The sequence below is a fragment of the Rhinolophus sinicus genome, linkage group LG03 (assembly GCF_036562045.2).
Source record: "Rhinolophus sinicus isolate RSC01 linkage group LG03, ASM3656204v1, whole genome shotgun sequence".
Lineage (NCBI taxonomy): Eukaryota > Metazoa > Chordata > Mammalia > Chiroptera > Rhinolophidae > Rhinolophus > Rhinolophus sinicus.
The window spans coordinates 26,373,230-26,391,041 of record NC_133753.1 but is presented as its reverse complement, the minus strand read 5'-3'; the positions used below and the strand labels follow the sequence as shown (position 1 = coordinate 26,391,041).

Below are 17,812 nucleotides of genomic sequence, written 5' to 3'. Positions count from 1 at the left end.
TGTGTGACACGGAGTGTTGTCATGATGGAGTGATTTACAGCACACTTTAAAACACACTGTAGCTCTCACCTGATTGTACCGAACAAGTGCACCCAATTGAAACTTGTCACACACTGTTACTAAGGTTGGACGTGCCACTTCCAATATTGAAGATCTCTCTGCCTTTCTAGTAGATGGCATTCACCATATTTCTTGACTACAATGAAAGGCTATGTGTCACACATCACTTCTGGTACAACCATTTCTGTCAAATAAAAACATTATGGGGGTGGCCGGTTAGCTCAGTTGGTTGGAGCGTGGTGCTGCTAACAGTGGCGTTGCTGGTTTGATCCCCACATGGGCCATTGTGAGCTGCACGCTCCTTAAAAGAGTCAACTATGCCATTATAGCGTGAAAGCAATATGTAACCAATGACCATGGCTGTTTCCCAATAAAAGAATTAAATAAAAATAAAACAAAACCAAAAAACATTATGGTGTGTCCTTATTCACCAGATCTGGCACTGTGCAATTTCTGGCTCTTCCCCAAAGTCAAAAGGACCATGAAAGGAAAAAGTTTTGAATCAATTCAGGACATGGAGGAAGCTGCGACGGTGCAACTAAACACACTCACAAAAGAGGACTTCCAGAACTTCTTCAGAAACTGGCAAGAACAATGGGATAAATGTGTTTAAAGTGAGGGGGATTAATGGCAATTTGTTTTTTACTGTAATTTTTTTATTTAAACATTCACTGTATTTTTTTGATCGCACCTCGTACATCAGACTGAACACGTACTGCTGTTATTTTCCTCCCTTCCCCAAACCCTACCTCCGTGTTATTAAAGGAATATAAAAAGATACAAAAAATGCAATGACAAAGAAGAGGAGAAGAAATAGGAGCAGATTAGAATTATCAACACAGTTTTGGTCAGGGGAGAGATGGATGTACTGTAACTAATTTAGTGATATGGAGAGAGCTGAATGTGAATGCCTTTGCAGAGAGATTCTAGAAAATGTTGACCCTCTACCACCCCAGAATTGGAGGCCTTAAGTAGCTGGGAAGATTGGATTGAGAGGTGGGACTGGTTGTCGGTAGTCGGGGCCCTTCCGTTATTTAGTGTAATCATAAAGGCTCTGGAAACAGGGAGCGATTATTTGAAACATTTTTGCTAAGCTTGGTTCCCGGAATGCTGGAAGCCAGGCAGGAGATGGAACCAGTCTTCTCTAGAGAAGCTGAGTACATTCTAAAAACGACCTATGGATATTGGCATTTTGGAGTTCACCCAAATATAGACGGAAAACCCTCTGTCTGATTTAAGCAGGAAAGGAATTTATGGAAATAATATTTAGGACTTGCAGAATCACTGGAAGGCCATGAAACTAGGTTTGGAAAATGGGCAAGAGCAATGGATGACTCCAAGTGACCAAGACAACACTCACATTCTACAAGAAAGCTGGCATGATGCTGCCCCTGAGCCCTGGATGTCCAGCTTTGCATTGCCACCACCAGCACTTTCACGAGGGTGCCACTGTCACCACAGCCACCACTGCTGCCACCAACCTCTGTGTAAATGGCTTCGCTGCCTCTCTGCTCTCTCCAGACGCTACTTTTCAGTTCAGCATTCAGGATATGGGTATCCTATTGGTTGAGTGACAGGTTGTATCTCTGCACTCTATCTGTAAGAATGGTTGGTTAAGAGACAATGTAGCATTTTTAGCTTTCTATTTTGGAAGACAGACTCTTATCTAAGGCAAGGAATTTCCCTGGGTATAGGAAGAGTGCTCAGAGACTAAACAGATGCCAGGCAGTCATGATTATATTTTTCCCTATGTCCAGTTTCCCCAAGTAAACCTACTGGGTTCCTACCCAATCCCCTACAAGAAAGTTTGTTTAGTAGTCAACAAGTCCTACCCCCATACAGATACTAAATATAAAAGGATAGCCCATGAAAGCAGAGATATGAGCAAAAGCTTTCCATGTGAGAAAGACAGTGATCACCACAAACAGAAGAAAAGGAAACTGGGAAAATATAGACACTGAATGTGAAATAAAAGTTTAAATATTGCAAAATACTGCAGTCGTGAAATAATGGAATTTTTTATTGGAAGAAACAATCAGAGGACACAAAATTTCTTCAGAATTGAAGTCTAAGAGTCAATATGAAAAATTAAATTGTCTGGTTGGAAAATGAAATTCAAAAAGTTCTTCCAAGTGCCTCAAAGAAAAAGAAATGGAGGGTGGGAGAGAAAAGAGAAGGAACTACTCGGGAGGTCCAGTATCCAATACATAGAACATTTACAAATGAAAGAAAGAAGTAAAAGGAAATTATAAAAAATAAAGAAATAAAATTTCGCTTCACCGAAAGAGATGTTTTTATATTGAAAAGGCCCACTACATGTTCAATACATGGACTCACACAGAGGCAACTCCACTATTAAAGAGATTATCCTAAAAAAATTCCTGAAAAAGAACATGTAATATATAAAAGAGCAGGAATCACAATATGATTGGATGTTTCAGTTCCAACAGTAGAAGCTAGAAGTTAATGAAACAACACCCTCAAAAAGTCTAATGGTAAATGTTTTACTATTTAGAGTTCTATACCCAGCTGAACCACGAGTCAGTTCTAAGGCTAGACATGCCCAAACTCAAAACTTTTACAACCTATGTACTTCTTAAGCAGTTGCTGAATGAATATAATGGTCCATCAAATGAGGAATTAAACTAAGAAACAGGAAGATAGAAAATCTGAGAAGCATGGGATCCATTCAGGAGAGGAGGGAAGGAAGTGCCAGGAAGATGAGGATGGGACATTTCTGGGGGTGCTTGTGCAGTAGACCCAGAGGTTCGTCAGGCTGAAGATGGAGAGCTCTAGGCGAGAGGTCTGCAGGGACGAGAAGTGGAGGTGATAGTGCACCTGCTGCTTTTGGCCATGTGGGAAACAGTAATGAGAAGAATTTTTTTTTTCTTACTGAGTTTAGGAAGAATTAAAGGTAGGTACATAGAAACTAAGCAAATGGGGGTAACATGAAGCAATTATTAACCCCAGGAAAAAGAAACAATTGAGCAAATATAACCATAGTAATATAAATCCTGATTTTACACACACACACACACACACACACACACACACACACACACACACGACTGTGATATAACTGTGATTCACACACATACACATACATACATCTACACATACATATGAACATAGAAAGGGCAAGAGCAGTGAGGTAGGGGCTTACTGGAAGCATGCTTATTTCTCCTAAAACAGAACTTCAGCAGAGAATAAGATTGATAAACCAAGAAACAGTACATGAGCGTGCTATGTAAGAACGTGGAAATACTGGAGGCCCCAGTGCTGTGAATCCCCAGTGCTTGGTGGCTCCTGGGAGTGGAGAACATGAAGTGAAGCCCTACCGTGTTGTGTTTTACTTTTGTCTTTTCTTTTTATGCCTGTAGTGCTATTTGCCTTTAACTAGTGCATGCATTCCTTTGATAAAAACATACATGAAAAACTAAATAAATAGCATGGCGGAGTATCTCTGTACCATAGGTTTATTCTCCTATGGATTGTAAAATCACTTTTCAGTGTTTGTGGTACCACTTGTTTTCCTGTTCAAATGTGGTCGACATTTATCATGAAGTCTGTGCTACGGACTAAGTATCCTAAAGCCAAGTCTCTGCAGTCACTTGGCCTGAAGCACTTGTGGTTTGGGGTGCGGGGGGTGCATCAGAAAACCTTGAAAAATCAAGACGTTCTGTATGATGTCTTTTGGGAGCCAACGATGTAGGGCAAGTGTTGGGGACTTGAAGAGAAAGAGTGGAAGCTACTAGCTTACAAGGAATGGAAATTCTGGCTGAGCTGGGGGTGGAGGGAGGGGTCTGCTGAAGGAATGAAGATTGCAGAGAGCTGGTGTCAGGTGAGCAGGAGTCCTGGGTCTCAGCAGCGGAAAATCCCTTCTGCTTCTGGATGGCCATCATTTCCAAATGTGGAAAGAGAGACTACAGAGCCCAGCAATATTTTCTTGTTTACTTGCCATTCCTCCCCCTCCACCCCCCCGAAAGGGTTCCACTGATTTCCATTGCTTCTAGCAACATAAGGATGCCTATTTTAACTTGTAGACCATTAGCAGTGAGTACTGGCATTCCTAGACCTTTTCCTAGTAGGTATAAAGGGATGCAGTGTTGTTTTGATCTGTGTGTCTTTGCTGCTTTATACCCATGATTGTTATAACACCAGTTAGGCTATTCCTTGCGCTTGTGTTCTCCAAAAGAAGTTTTCTTACTCTAACATATTCTTTCTTTTAAACCGGTTTCAACTACAGTTTTGTCAGAAAACTTCAAAATCAGTTATTTTGTGAGTAAACTTCAAACTGACAGCCCCTCACTGTTTTATTGCAAGCAGAGCTGGTGTTAGAAGTTAGTAATGCATCGTGAAATCATAATTTCTTTAAAGTAGAGAATCCCTGGGATCTGGATTTTTTAATCAACATAATTACCTGCAGCCTCTCAAGGGATGCAGTGAAAAAAGGTAACATGGCAGGGGATGGTGTGGGGTGTGGACAGCTTCCTGAAAGAGACTATACCCACATGGAATCTTGAAAGAGAAAGAGGAGAAACAAGGATGGGTAGGAATAAGCCACGAGAAGGAGGGAAGAGAATTGTATGAAGTCGTGTTCCAGCAGCAGTTGCTGCTTGGTTTCTCCTGAAGGCTCAGGAGTACATGCAAGGTGCATTCCCGTAATTGCAGCAGGTTCCCTTTCCCTTTGGAGCTGAAAGTTCAGAGAGTGTAAAGAGACACAGCTGTTAATAAAGGAACTCTATCATGCATTTGGGAAATTCTTCTTTTATCCTGAAAGCGGAGGGAAGCTATTGTGAGGTTTTAAGCAAGAGAGAGTGTAAGTGCTGTGGTCGCATGCATGCACCTTAATAAACACTCTGTACTGAATTAGCAAATGATCAAATTTGAAAGCAAGCGCTCATGCAAACACACAAGACTACATTTTAAGATCAAATTTACCATTCTAGTTAGGGGATTGGTTTCACTTTGCCACAAAAATGAAAAGGGTGAGCAAGAAACAAAAGAAGACTTTCTGCTACAAGATTTTATCTTTGAACACTTGGTTGGTGTGCATTTTACTTAACTTTTTTTCTAGTTTGTAAACGAACGTTTAAGTGATAAAGTTAATAAATTTGGGAGTAATTCTCATTTAACAATCAGTGTGTTTTTGTTAAGTTTGGGGGAGTAGATAAAAATAATTTTATTTAAAGGTCACATATAATGTGTATGTATATTTGTATATGTACATAATTAATAAACACCAAAAATCTGCAGGAATGTGGTGTGCATTGAATTAAAATTATTTCATTTGCTCATCTTAATTTGTATTGACAAGTTAGCAGAAACTTTTGTATAGGGCTCCTATTTTCAGAACCAGGGTATATACAAAAGATTGAAAATGTGTCCGTTGTCAAGTGTTTCATCAAGTATGTTGTGTCAACTTGGCAAGGGGAGGGCCCCTACTTCCCCTGAGCGTAAGTAGATTCTTTTCATTCTTCATCCTCCATCCCTCTGCCTCTCTTTTCTGGTTCTGTGAGTACTTGGATTATGTCTTTTCCGAAATGAGCTACTCTGTGCACTGGTTCCTTTCTCTCCTCTGTTCTTAGTCAGTGCCTGCCGTGTGTGCGTGTGTGTGTGTGTGTGTGTGTGTGTGTGTGTGTCTCCAACCCACACACAGTGTCGGGAAGAATACACAAAACTATTGGGGTGGCTACCTTTGCAGTTGGAGTCCCCTGAAGGAAAGAAAGATACATGTTTCACTTTTCCTGCATCATTGCAGTTTTTTTTAACAAACGAGAAGCATATAATTCATTTAAGAAACAACTTCGAAAAAGGGGGCAGCAATTGGGGAGATTTTTGTGTGGGTCAAAAAATTATATGAGGGTAAAAGATAAAAATGATTTTGACCATCGTTAATTTGATGCAGTCATCTTAAAATTCTGGTTTCTGTTGTATCTTCCACCCGGGCTGTACTAAGCACCCCTCCTTCTGTTTCCCTGTTAATGTGTTGCCTCACTTTGCTAGGATTTTTAATTGCTGACTCAATTGTGTATTGGTTTACCTTTTAGTTATTTCATTGTGATGGTGCCTTATCCAGCTCTAACTGATTCGCTTCATGTTGCTCTTTTAAGAGATTTGCTCATCTTTATGGCTCTTTTTCTTGCCCTTTGATGATGAGTGGATAGAAGGAAGGAAGGTCAAACAGGTTATTTTTCATTCACTGCTGTTGTGAAGGCTCTTTATGGGAGAGATGAAGCTAAAATGTATTAAATTTTTGTTACGTGGATTTTTTTTGACATGTCTTCCTCAACAACACTGATATTTACAAGATACGCTTAATGACATTTTAGATTACAGTATAAATTCTATTAATTTATCAGTTAATTTCTAATTCGTCTTAGCTGAGACCATGTGACTTGTTTCCAGTGATTCCATTTCAAGGACGCTGAAGTTAGGTCTTTGGGGATAAGGATTGGATGCATCTCTGCCCTCAAGAACGTTATCATCTAACTGAGGAGAAAAGGCCCAGTTATGCGTAGAGTGAATTATGGAATTTCAGAATGTAGTAGAAGGAGAGGCTTTTTAGGAGGGTGGGTGCCCAAGTGCCAGGGGCATGGATGGGTCAGACCTCTAGAACAGTGCTCCAGTCACTACTGAGCGGCAGGGTCTTCACACCCAAAGTGGCGGACAGTACCTGCCTGCTCAGTGCTGTGGGGATAAATGAGGGGGCGTACAGTAACTGGATGCTCAAATTGTCGTGACAACTGATGGCAGCAGTTTGAAAGACAGCATGGTGTGGCAGATAGGATAGGAGTCAAGGAATGAGGAAACCTGACTCCACAAGTGGACTCGGCCATTCGCTGTTTAACCTTTAGTGGGCTTAGTTTCTGGCCCTGAGACACCACATGTGGAAAACGAAGGTTTCCGACGAGATCTTTTCTATAACGCACAATTTTAAATTCTGAATGTGAGACCAGAGAGGGGCACCTTCAATTCAGCTTCAGTCCGGTAGAGCTTTATGACAAGGTGCTACAGGATGTCTAGGGCAGACCTATTTCCTGCTATGACCGGAAGAAGGAAACATTTTGGGGGTCAGGTGCCATGTAGTCCTGAATTCCAGGCTTGAGTCACAAGAATGGAGTTGACGTTGAGGAGCCACTGAAAATTTCTGGAAGATAAGAGACATGACCACAGTAGCTTTCTAAGGAAGTTAATTTTCAATATTTTTTCCCCTACTGGATGTGTTTCCTTTGGGTGTAGAGCTTCATGTCTGGGTAGGACTTAGCAGTGATACTCAGGCTATAAGGAGAGGCCTTTTTTTTTCTTTAGATGAGGTATGTTCAAAGTAGCTTTTCTGCCATAAATTCTCTAACTGCCAGCCCAGTGTTTCCTGACAGAGAGCCCACTATGCAGTGAGGACTCTGTGTCAGACCTCATAGGGTGCCTGCGAGGACCGAAAGAATGAACAGCGGTCAGAGTGAAACGGGTGACAGGGTCCTGCTCTCGCAAAGCCCTGTAGGGAGGGAGAAGACTCAGAAAAAAGAGAGAGTGCAATGAAACAGACAAAGAAACCATCTGCAGTCCGTACTTAAGGACATGCTAAGGCATTGTGGAGTGATTTTACGGTTTAATTTTTTCTTTTTAAGCTCTCGGTCCTTGGGTGGTATTTTAAAATCTGCTAAGTGAAATATGGTTGCTGTTGGTATTAACCTTGATTAATAGCGGTTTGGGTATTAGAGTTGTGCATAGAAGGAACTTCATGTTCACCCGTTCTTACTGATACTACTTTCTGCTCTTTGCCTAAGCGAAATCTAAATGTGCTTTTCCAAGTGCCCTTTCTTAAATTCTTTTTGGAATATAAATATCCAAATGAGAAAACCGTGATATCTTTAATAAGCCATTGTGACCTTCTATCTTACTGAATGAACCCTCTCTTCCTACACTCCGGTCTTCTTTTTCCAGCTAATTACAGAGACTTGGGGGTGGAAATGTTCCCTCTTTGTCTCCTCGTTAGATGGTGACTGGCTTAGTGCAAGAGTAAACAGTCAAATTGCCCATGTCAGCAACCGGAAAAGTTGTCTTGGTGACAGAGTCTCAGCCGGGGAGCCTCCTGTGTGGATCCAAGGCAATTTTCGTGGCTTATCTAATTTAAATCAGACTTTAAAACAGTTCAGACCACCTCTTTCCCTTCTGACCTCAGAGGAGGAAGTCAATACTCGTAGACTCTTCCTCTCGAGGGTAAGTATACAGTTTCAGTTCCTCAAGCCATCCATGCCTGATAGCACTTTCCTGCTGCCCTCCTGAGGGTTTGTTGGTCTGTAAGTCCAAATGGGAACTGTCTCCAAGTTTAGCCCAAATCTCTGCAGAAGGAGGCTTGTGAGGACAGAAGGTACGATGTACGTGTACGTGAGAAGGTAGATGTGTGCCAGGAAAGGGGGACAAGTGATGATGGCTCAATCTGTGCTTTGTTTAGTCAGCCTCACCTGGCGTTCCATGTCATTACAACCTTGTAAATGAGGCTCTGAGCATGAGGGGACTTTTATGTGAATGCTAAGTGTAATGAAAGCATCTGTACAGGAGGAAATACACGCAATCGTGTTAATCATCTATGAGGTAATTATTCAAATCCTATAAGTACTGCTAATCTTATAATCTTCAGTACTCTCTACTTCATGTAGCCCTCTTTGATTTCATTTTAAGCAGGGGATTTAGCACAAGATAATCTCATTGGAAGGACCTGACATCTGTTGAATTTTGATTTTTTTGGTGACTTGAATGGTTGGAGGTTTAACATAGTGCAGTATTTTATAATTAGTATTCAAATGTGTGTTCATTATACCACCTTCTCAGATCATATTTTAATTTTCTTTTTAGTGACAGAAGGATGGGGTTATTTTTTTCTCCTGCTTTTTTTTCTTCTGATTATAAAAGTCACACGTGCTAATGTTAGAAAATAAATAACATAGACAAATATTAAAAAAAGGAAAAAACAGGGCAGCCAGTTAGCTCTGTGGTTAGAGCACAGTGCTCATAACACCAAGGTCACCGGTTCGATTCCCACATGAGCCAGTGAGCTGCACCCCCCAACTAGATTGAAAACAATGACTTGACATAGAATTGATGGGTCCTGGAAAAACACACTGTTCCCCAATATTCTCCAATTTAAAAAAAAAAAAAGGAAAAACAGAAATTATTCATAATCCAGTTACCTAAAGACAATCCTTTGGTGAACTTTCTTTGGCTTGTTTATATATCTATATGTAACTTTTTTTTTTAAGCGTAGCAAAATTTGTAATATACATACCGATTTATTTGTAGCCTGAATTCTTTTAAAACGGCCTGCAGGTCCCCAATTACGCTCAATAAGATGCACAGTATAAAAAGGTTCTTTTTTTTTTTTAAACTGTGTTCATGGTCAAATCAGTTAAGACGTCTCTTAGTTTAATAAAGTTAGTGTTGTTGGGTTTTTATTTTTAACTGCAGATTTCATGGTGCCTTTAATATACTAAAACGTATTATCCTACCCTAAGGTAGGTGATATACAGTGTGTCCCTGCCTTAGTTAATTGTGGAACCCTTTTTTTTGGTGCATTAATAACTTGAGGAATTTGAAGCACAGTTTGGGGAAAGTTGACAAGCATCACATCGTGTATACTAGGCACTTACTGGTTGTCCGCCCTGGCCTCCACTTCTCACATACCCTTTTCCCCGGGTCGTGCTTGGTAAGAAGTTGTTTAGTACCAGATCATATTTGCTAGTCAGCTGTTCAGAACCAGATCACAGTTTACATACAGTATTGATGAATACATTTTTAATGTATTTTAAATGAATAGTAATGTACAAATTAGTACATTAAAAAACACTCATTTGCTTCATTGATCTAACCTGGTCTCTGGATATCCAAGGGCCAGGTATGGACTCTCTCAATGTCTCTGATAAGGTGTGAATTCCAATTTCTTTTCCTTGAAAGTGTTAGTTTACTGTCCCTCAAACACTTGCTATATTTCCTCTAATAATTCTGATTCACTGTTACCTTTCTACTTATGTTATTCTATTTTTACTTTACTTTCTACCTCTCACCTTCCTATTTTAAGCTCCTCAAACCTATCTCTTTGGCATTAAATAATTGCTTTTTCATATGTTTAATCATATTTAAGTATGAGATAAACAGTCACATTTATTTCTGTTCTCCTTTGTTTTGCCAGCTGTTGAACCATTTCACTACCCATCAGTAAGTATACCATGTAACTTGTTCCATACCTTCTTTATTCTATCAGCCCTCTTCTGTCGTCAAGTGTTCTGCCAAATTTTCATGTTGTTTCCTTCACCCTCAGATATACAAAGTATCTTTAAGCCTTACTAGGCCTTTGAAGTGTAACTTTCTTTACTGAACTTTTTTTAGTTGTTAGCAGGGTGGGTGGGAGGCAAATGTTATTCTCTCTTTTGGTTCTTGGCCAAACAGACACATTTTAAATTGCTTTATTACCTCTAAATCCCAATGTAACTTTATCCTCTTATATATGTTTTGTATCTATAATTTCTTCGTCCAATTGGTTAATTTCAGGGCAAGTTACTTGAATCTACTTTCAAATCAGCGTTTTTCAGATAATGAACATTTGGAGAGCAAGAACTAGGTTCATCAACTCCATTTTCCCCAATCCTTCCTGCTTTTTGTCAAAGGGACAGAATGGAAATGAAAGAAGGGGGAAATTCCAGTCTAAAAAGTTATGTGCTGATTCATAAAGCTTAAATTATCCATGACATTGCACTGAGATGTTTGTATGTATTTCAGGCTAACTTGAAAGATGAAATGTCCCTTTATCTGAGTTGTTACTTTAGTGTGATGTGAGTGAAATTCAGGAAAGCCAAGATGGGATATAAAAAAAAAATAGTTTGCCTTATTTGGTTATCTTAGCTAATTGAATGTTCAAGCACTGTGAAGTTATAGTTCTGTTTTAAAATAAAGTTTTGTATTACATTCTAAAGTAAGAATATTTATGCATATTCTAAATCTGTGTATGCAACTTCATAAACTGTTTACATTGACATGTTCATAAATACTCTAAGATTGTATAGTTCTGGGTTATTGGGGCATTTGAAGTTACTCATCATTAAACAGTGAGAGTTGGCCCTGTATTTGAGGATATACCAGTTAAGGAATCTAACAACTTACCATTTTAGAAAATGGAAGTATTTGATGAGGAATGCTATATCTTTTCAGTGAATATACCACATTGTAGTATAAATCATTTCAGGAAAGAAACTGTAGTTGTTGGTTTTTGTTTTGTTTTTTTTTCCTTCCCACATCTTCTTGTATAGCCTTTAAACTATTTTTTATGCCTTTGGCACAAAGAAAGTTTTCCCATGTTCTTTTTGTGTGGTTCCTTGAATTATTTATTGTTCTCACTTCCTTACCATCTATTTATTTCTTGGAAAAAAAATGCTTTTTTTCCCTTAATTTTTCTGCTTGTTTGTTAATTCATTGTAGAAAATAGATAAGGACGATATCAAATGAGCGCTTGCATATATTTTATCTGGAGTGTAGGGGAGTGGGTCATGAGTTGAGATTTGGAGGTAACTGCATAGAGATGGTCTTTAAAGCTGCGAGTACCTATGACATCACCAGACAGTACTGGCTACCATGCAGATATCGCCCCAAGTAATTTCATTCTGTCTTCATTCAGTTGCACAGGCAATTGTGATCCAACCACGTCCACACCCTGCTTTCCAGGGTAATATTTTTACTCCCAGGTACCCATGCCTGCCGTCTCATCCTAAGGCACTCAGTGCTCACGTGCATCCTAATACAAAAAGTATGAAGAATGCAAGAGAAGTAAGCCAAGGACACCACCCTGCAATCACCAGCTTTTCAATGGAGCCCACCGATGATATTGAGGAGAGAGAGAGCAAGGGAAAGTGAAGAACAGGGCTGTCATGGAAGTGTAGAGAAGACAGTTCAGGAAGGAGTCGGGGAGTCAAGAGTGTGGTGTCTCAAAGAGCCAGAATGACAAGGGCCACTTTACAGTGTCTTTCCTTGAGGGAAGAGACTGTTTCCTCAAATATCCCTGGCACCAGGGATGCGGTTGACACTCAGAAGAGAATGCAGAAAGGCTGGGGATGGTTTAGCGGAGAGGACAAAGCACTTGGAGAAGAATGGCTTTATCAGTAAAGAGTGATAGGTTACATTGTGATAGACCATGACTGATGAAAAGACTTTCAACTGATAAGAATAGATCTTGTTTTCTGGTACAGTTTCCAACAACTCGCTGAACTAAAAGTAGGTTGGTATTCTAGCTAAATGGATCTACCATGGACTCTAATAGTACTTATAGCTGTAAAATTACCTGTGTAACTGGGGTCAGAGCCCCAGACAGCAGTTTCCAGGCTCTGGGCCTCACATAGAAAGCTGCTGGCTCAGGTAGTAAATGGCCATCAACTGTGATTGGATGGCCATCAGCTGTGGCTAGTTGGCCGTCAGCTATAACCAGTGAGCTATTGGCCACTAATATTGCTGTTGTGGCTAGGCTAGCAGAGGATGGGGGCTAGCGAGAAGATGGAGGCTGAGCTAGCAAGCGCGGATTACAGTTAGCACGGTGGAGTGCGGGTTGTGGATTGCAGAGAAGTGGACAGCAGGTTGCAGACAGTGTGGCTCCTGCCTCCTGTGTCTCCAACCCAGCCGCCAGCGAGAGTATAGTGGCATGACTCCCGTATCTATGGCTCCGTGGGTGTTCCTTTTTGGCCTCATCATATCCTGCGTTCTTATGTGGGGAGCGGGAGCAGAGACCCCGCCTGACACCCTGCATGACAGTAACAAAGGAAATATTTTTATATACCCTGCTCTTTCAACACAGAGAGGTGACATGCTATAAGTTAGTATTGCTCTACTGTTTAATTCTATTGCTTTTTACCATATTTAATGGTGCGTAGGCAGGTTTGCTGATAATCAAGACAGTTGCTAATAATTGTCAGCATATGTTTGCTATTTCCATCAATCCTAAGGAATAGATTTTAGGTGTTACTGATCTGCCATCATACAGTCATACCTTGTTTTATCTTGCTTTGCTTTATTGTGCTTCACAGATGTTGCGTTTTTTACAAATTCAAGGCAGGACCCTCCCCTAGCAAAAAGATTATAGCTCACTTTATTGCGATACTCACTTTGTTCCAGTGGTCTGGAACCAAACCTGCAGTATATCCGAGGTACGCCTGTATTATACAGTTGGGTGACATTCTTTATTTTTTACTAGTAGCTTAATAAATGCACAGCATGTATATTTCTATATATGCTAGTCAGTGTCCAAAGTTTGTATTACACCAAAAGGGGGATGATGTTGTAAATAAGGGTGAGGGAAGGGAGGGAGGGAATGAAAGCGTGAAAGTGGGAAAGAAGGTCCTTATTACAGAAAAAAATTGTCATCTAACTTAGTTGTCTGTCTTGAAGTTTAACTGTGAGCACACTCTCCTCTTATGTGCCCATCTATATTTTGAAATTAAAAAAATAATTGAGTTGTTATAATCAAGATGTAATTAGGCTTGGTATTTCTTTTAAATTGTGAAGAAATTTTTGTTTAAAATAAGAGTTTTAGAAACCCATTAAAAAATATACAAAGCATATGGGATGGTTCTGAAGAGGAGTCTACACTAGTGATGGCCAAGCTGGGCATTTCCAAGTCAGTTCACGCTATTGTATTTTAGTGCTGGCTTTCAGGTTCCTCCTGCAATGGATGTGACTTCACATATACCCAAAAAGACAGTTCTGCAACAAACTGTTTTCCAAGGGAAATGAATTGTGGCAAGAATGAGCTTTTATCACGGTGGGACCGGAGTGTTGGCCTTTTAGAGAATGAAAGTTCTGGGAATAATAAGTGATTTATTTTGATTTCTATGAGCTTGTGAGAAACATTGAAAGCATCTGGTTTTTATAAGAATCTACTTAGAATTATTCTTTATGCTTGTGTATTCTCTTTGAAAGATATTTCATTGAAATATACAGCTTCGTCCCCTCCTCCCTCCCCCCCCCAACTGGTTACAAAATAGCTCATAAGTTCTGGTTTGAGTTGTCAAAAGATTTTTTTCTTTGGAGATGCACTGGTGCTTACTTTGCATTTTGGTTCAGTTGCCTGGTTTCCTTCCATTTTAGGAGGGGCCTTCTTGAACCTTAGCTATGGCCACATGTGCTGCCTTTGGACGCAACAGTTAGCACGTTCTTCCGCTTGAAGGCTTACTGTTCAATAGGAGCTTGTAAGTTCTGAAACAAAAAAGGAAATCACAGCGATCCGACAGCAGAAGTATCTAGTAGGCGCAAAAGCCAGGTTTAATTAGGTAGCAGTGCAAAACCATTATCCCCTTCACAAAAGGTGGGGAAGAAGAGTGGGAGTGAGAACAATTGGCGTTTATCTGACCGGCTGCCCAGCCAGCCCCTGGGAGCCCAGCTGGAGCTCTGCTGGCCCTGCATTCTGCAGGCAGCGTGCAGTTTTTGAAACACCCCTAAATGTTCCAGCCTTTAAATAGCAGCGAGTCTTCCAAAATGATGCTGCGTACTGCAAGAGAAATTAAAGCGGCTGCCTTGGAGGCAGGAAGCCGATGAGCAAGATGCTTAATTATCGTGGAAGTAAGTGCTTGTTACCGCTGCGTGGAGTGCAGGGAGCGCTCCGGTCGTCCTCGGGGTGTCAGCCGTGATTTGTAGACAATGCAGCCCTGTCAGCGCAGTGCTGGTTCAGCAGCATCTTTCCAAACATGGATTTGGCAAGAATTTAAAGGCCACCTCTTGTGTAATTTGTGGAGTCTTGGAAGAGGGTCCTCTGCCTTTATTTTCAGGATGTACACTACTGGGCAGGATTTTGTACTCTGAATTTGTGCCTCTTGCTTCCTGGCTGATGTGCTCCTGAGGAAGTTGGATTTTCTTCGCCCAACACCTGAAGGACGTTAACAATTCTCTGTGGTCCCTTGGGGAGTAAGAAGAGGTCTAGCCAAAGCAGCACTTTGTTTCTGCCATTCTCCTAAATTAGCGCCAAAGGGTGGGGTAGGTTGCCATCGGTAAGGAAGTGCAGGCATTTTGTTGATTCGTGAAATATTTCTAGCTTTAGGAGTAGAGGACTCTAGAGACAGCTTGGGAGGAGGTGGTGGTGAATGCTGTACTCGTCCTGAAATATATGCCTCATCGGGGTAAGTAATAGAGGAAAATACAGAAGTGTGCTCATGGATGTGATGGCTCTGGGAAAACCCTGTTTATTTTCTCTGTTGTATTTGCTCTTGCCAACTATGTTAAGCTTTTGTAAAGAAACAAAAGACAAGTTAGCTTTTGAAATATGGAAGGTGTTAAAAAGTGAGCATTGCAACATAGTCAATAAAATAATTTTTCAATTTTTAGTCTTATTAAAAAACTGACACTACGTTGCTCTAAATGCTGAACTCTGTTGGTTATGTCTTGAATATCTGGCCAGCACAGTGGTTCAGGATATTCTACCTGATTAGAGATCATTGGTGTCTACTTGGAGTAAAAACCTTAGTGTCCTGGAATGAGATTCCACCCCCTCACCCCCAGTTATATGAAACAGTTCAATTAAGCTGAAGTATTAATAGTCTTTTAAAATACGTATAATTTAAATAATGGAGTTTAGTAAATGCTTTCACTTTTCTTCCTTTCTTTCAAACGTGCTTTACTAAAATATATGGGTTGTGAACTGTGAACCACAGCCATTATGGAATCTTTTATTTTCATGTGTCTGATTTTGGCAATTGCATTTATTTATATTATATTACATTAATATTTATTTTTAGATGTATTTATCAAATGCTAATTCCAACTGTCGTTCTATCTTTTAGAGAAAGCATGGGATTACGGCAATCACAGAGTCCCCATAATACAAGTTCCCTTCAGTTTTTTCTGAAAGGAAGCCATCTAGTAAAGTGAAGCAAAAACACTAGTGTGGATTATAATGTTTTGAAGATCTGGATTTTTCAGAAATTTGAAAATAAAGCATCATTTAACCTTTAAATGAAAAAGATTAAGATCTCATGCAACTGCTGTGTTTGCTGGAAACCGTTCTCCAAAAGGGACCCATTTAAAACTTCAATATGATGGTCCTTTCTTCAGGGATTTAAGTCTGATTGCTTTTACATCATGACCAGCTTGAAACGGTCCCAGACGGAGAGGCCTGTTGCCACCGAAAGGGCCTCGGTCGTCGGCACAGATGGCCCTCCCAAAGTCCACACCGACGACTTCTACATGCGGCGTTTCAGGTCCCAAAATGGCAGCTTGGGATCTTCCATCATGGCTCCTGTGGGGCCCCCCCGCAGTGAAGGTTCTCACCATATAACCTCAACCCCCGGGGTCCCAAAGATGGGGGTTAGGGCAAGGATCGCAGATTGGCCCCCACGGAAGGAAAACGTAAAAGAATCTAGTCGTTCAAGCCAGGAAATAGAAACCTCAAGTTGCCTTGAGAGCATGTCCTCCAAAAGCAGTCCTGTGAGTCAGGGAAGTTCTGTTAGCCTCAATTCCAGTGACTCAGCCATGTTAAAAAGCATACAGAACACGCTGAAAAACAAGACGAGACCGTCGGAGAACATGGACTCCAGATTTCTCATGCCTGAAGCCTATCCCAGCTCCCCTAGAAAGGCTCTTCGCAGAATACGACAACGGAGCAACAGTGATATCACCATAAGTGAACTTGACATGGATAGCTTTGATGAATGTATCTCGCCCACATACAAGACTGGGCCATCACTGCACAGGGAATATGGTAGCACATCTTCAATTGACAAGCAGGGAACGTCCGGAGAGAGCTTCTTTGATTTGTTAAAGGGCTACAAAGATGACAAATCTGATCGAGGTCCAACTCCAACCAAGCTCAGTGACTTTCTCATCACCGGTGGGGGCAAGGGATCCGGTTTCTCTTTGGATGTTATAGATGGGCCCATCTCACAGAGGGAGAACCTCAGGCTCTTTAAGGAAAGGGAAAAACCACTCAAGCGACGTTCCAAGTCTGAAACCGGAGACTCATCCATTTTTCGTAAATTACGCAATGCCAAAGGTGATGAACTTGGGAAGTCATCGGATCTTGAAGATAACCGATCAGAAGACTCCGTCAGGCCCTGGACGTGTCCAAAGTGCTTTGCCCACTACGATGTCCAGAGTGTATTATTTGACTTGAATGAGGCGATTATGAACAGGCACAATGTTATTAAGCGGAGAAATACCACCACGGGGGCTTCGGCAGCTGCTGTGGCTTCCTTGGTCTCGGGACCGTTGTCCCACTCAGTCAGTTTTAGCTCCCCAATGGGCAGCACAGAGGACCTGAATTCCAAAGGAAGCCTCAGCATGGACCAGGGAGATGATAAAAGCAATGAACTTGTAATGAGCTGCCCTTATTTTCGGAATGAGATAGGTGGAGAAGGTGAAAGGAAGATCAGCCTGTCAAAATCAAATTCTGGTTCCTTTAGTGGATGTGAAAGTGCCTCCTTTGAGTCTGCACTCAGCTCCCATTGCACGAATGCAGGAGTGGCAGTGCTGGAAGTGCCCAAGGAAAACGTGGTGTTGCATCTGGATGGCGTGAAAAGGTACATTGTGGAACACGTGGACCTCGGCGCCTACTATTACAGGAAATTCTTCTACCAGAAGGGTAAGTAGAGGTCTTCTGTTATTTTAATTTTCTGTGCTGTGCTTTCTGAAAAAGTACTGTCTGTCTGGTTTTTTTATTGGTGACATAAAGATTTTCAGGAACTCCTTCTTTTTCGTGACGGTAAAATAGTAAAATAGGTATTTGCCACCA

The 17,812-nt window shown here is 40.9% G+C and overlaps 1 protein-coding gene across 21 annotated transcripts in view; it reads left to right on the top strand.

The window, feature by feature from the left end:
- Window positions 1–17,812, top strand: part of SIPA1L1 (signal induced proliferation associated 1 like 1) — a 347,617-nt gene that overhangs the window by 179,760 nt on the left and 150,045 nt on the right. For 18 of the 21 annotated variants that reach the window (XM_074327276.1, XM_074327274.1, XM_074327262.1 and 15 more), the window contains one exon: window positions 15,867–17,662. In XM_074327276.1, coding sequence (XP_074183377.1) covers window positions 16,165–17,662 — 1,498 coding nt within the window. In that variant the 5' untranslated portion in view covers window positions 15,867–16,164. Of the gene's footprint in view, window positions 1–14,516; window positions 14,653–15,121; window positions 15,207–15,866; window positions 17,663–17,812 lie in introns of those variants that run through there. The other 3 variants (XM_074327270.1, XM_074327275.1, XM_074327266.1) reach the window with 3 other exon arrangements.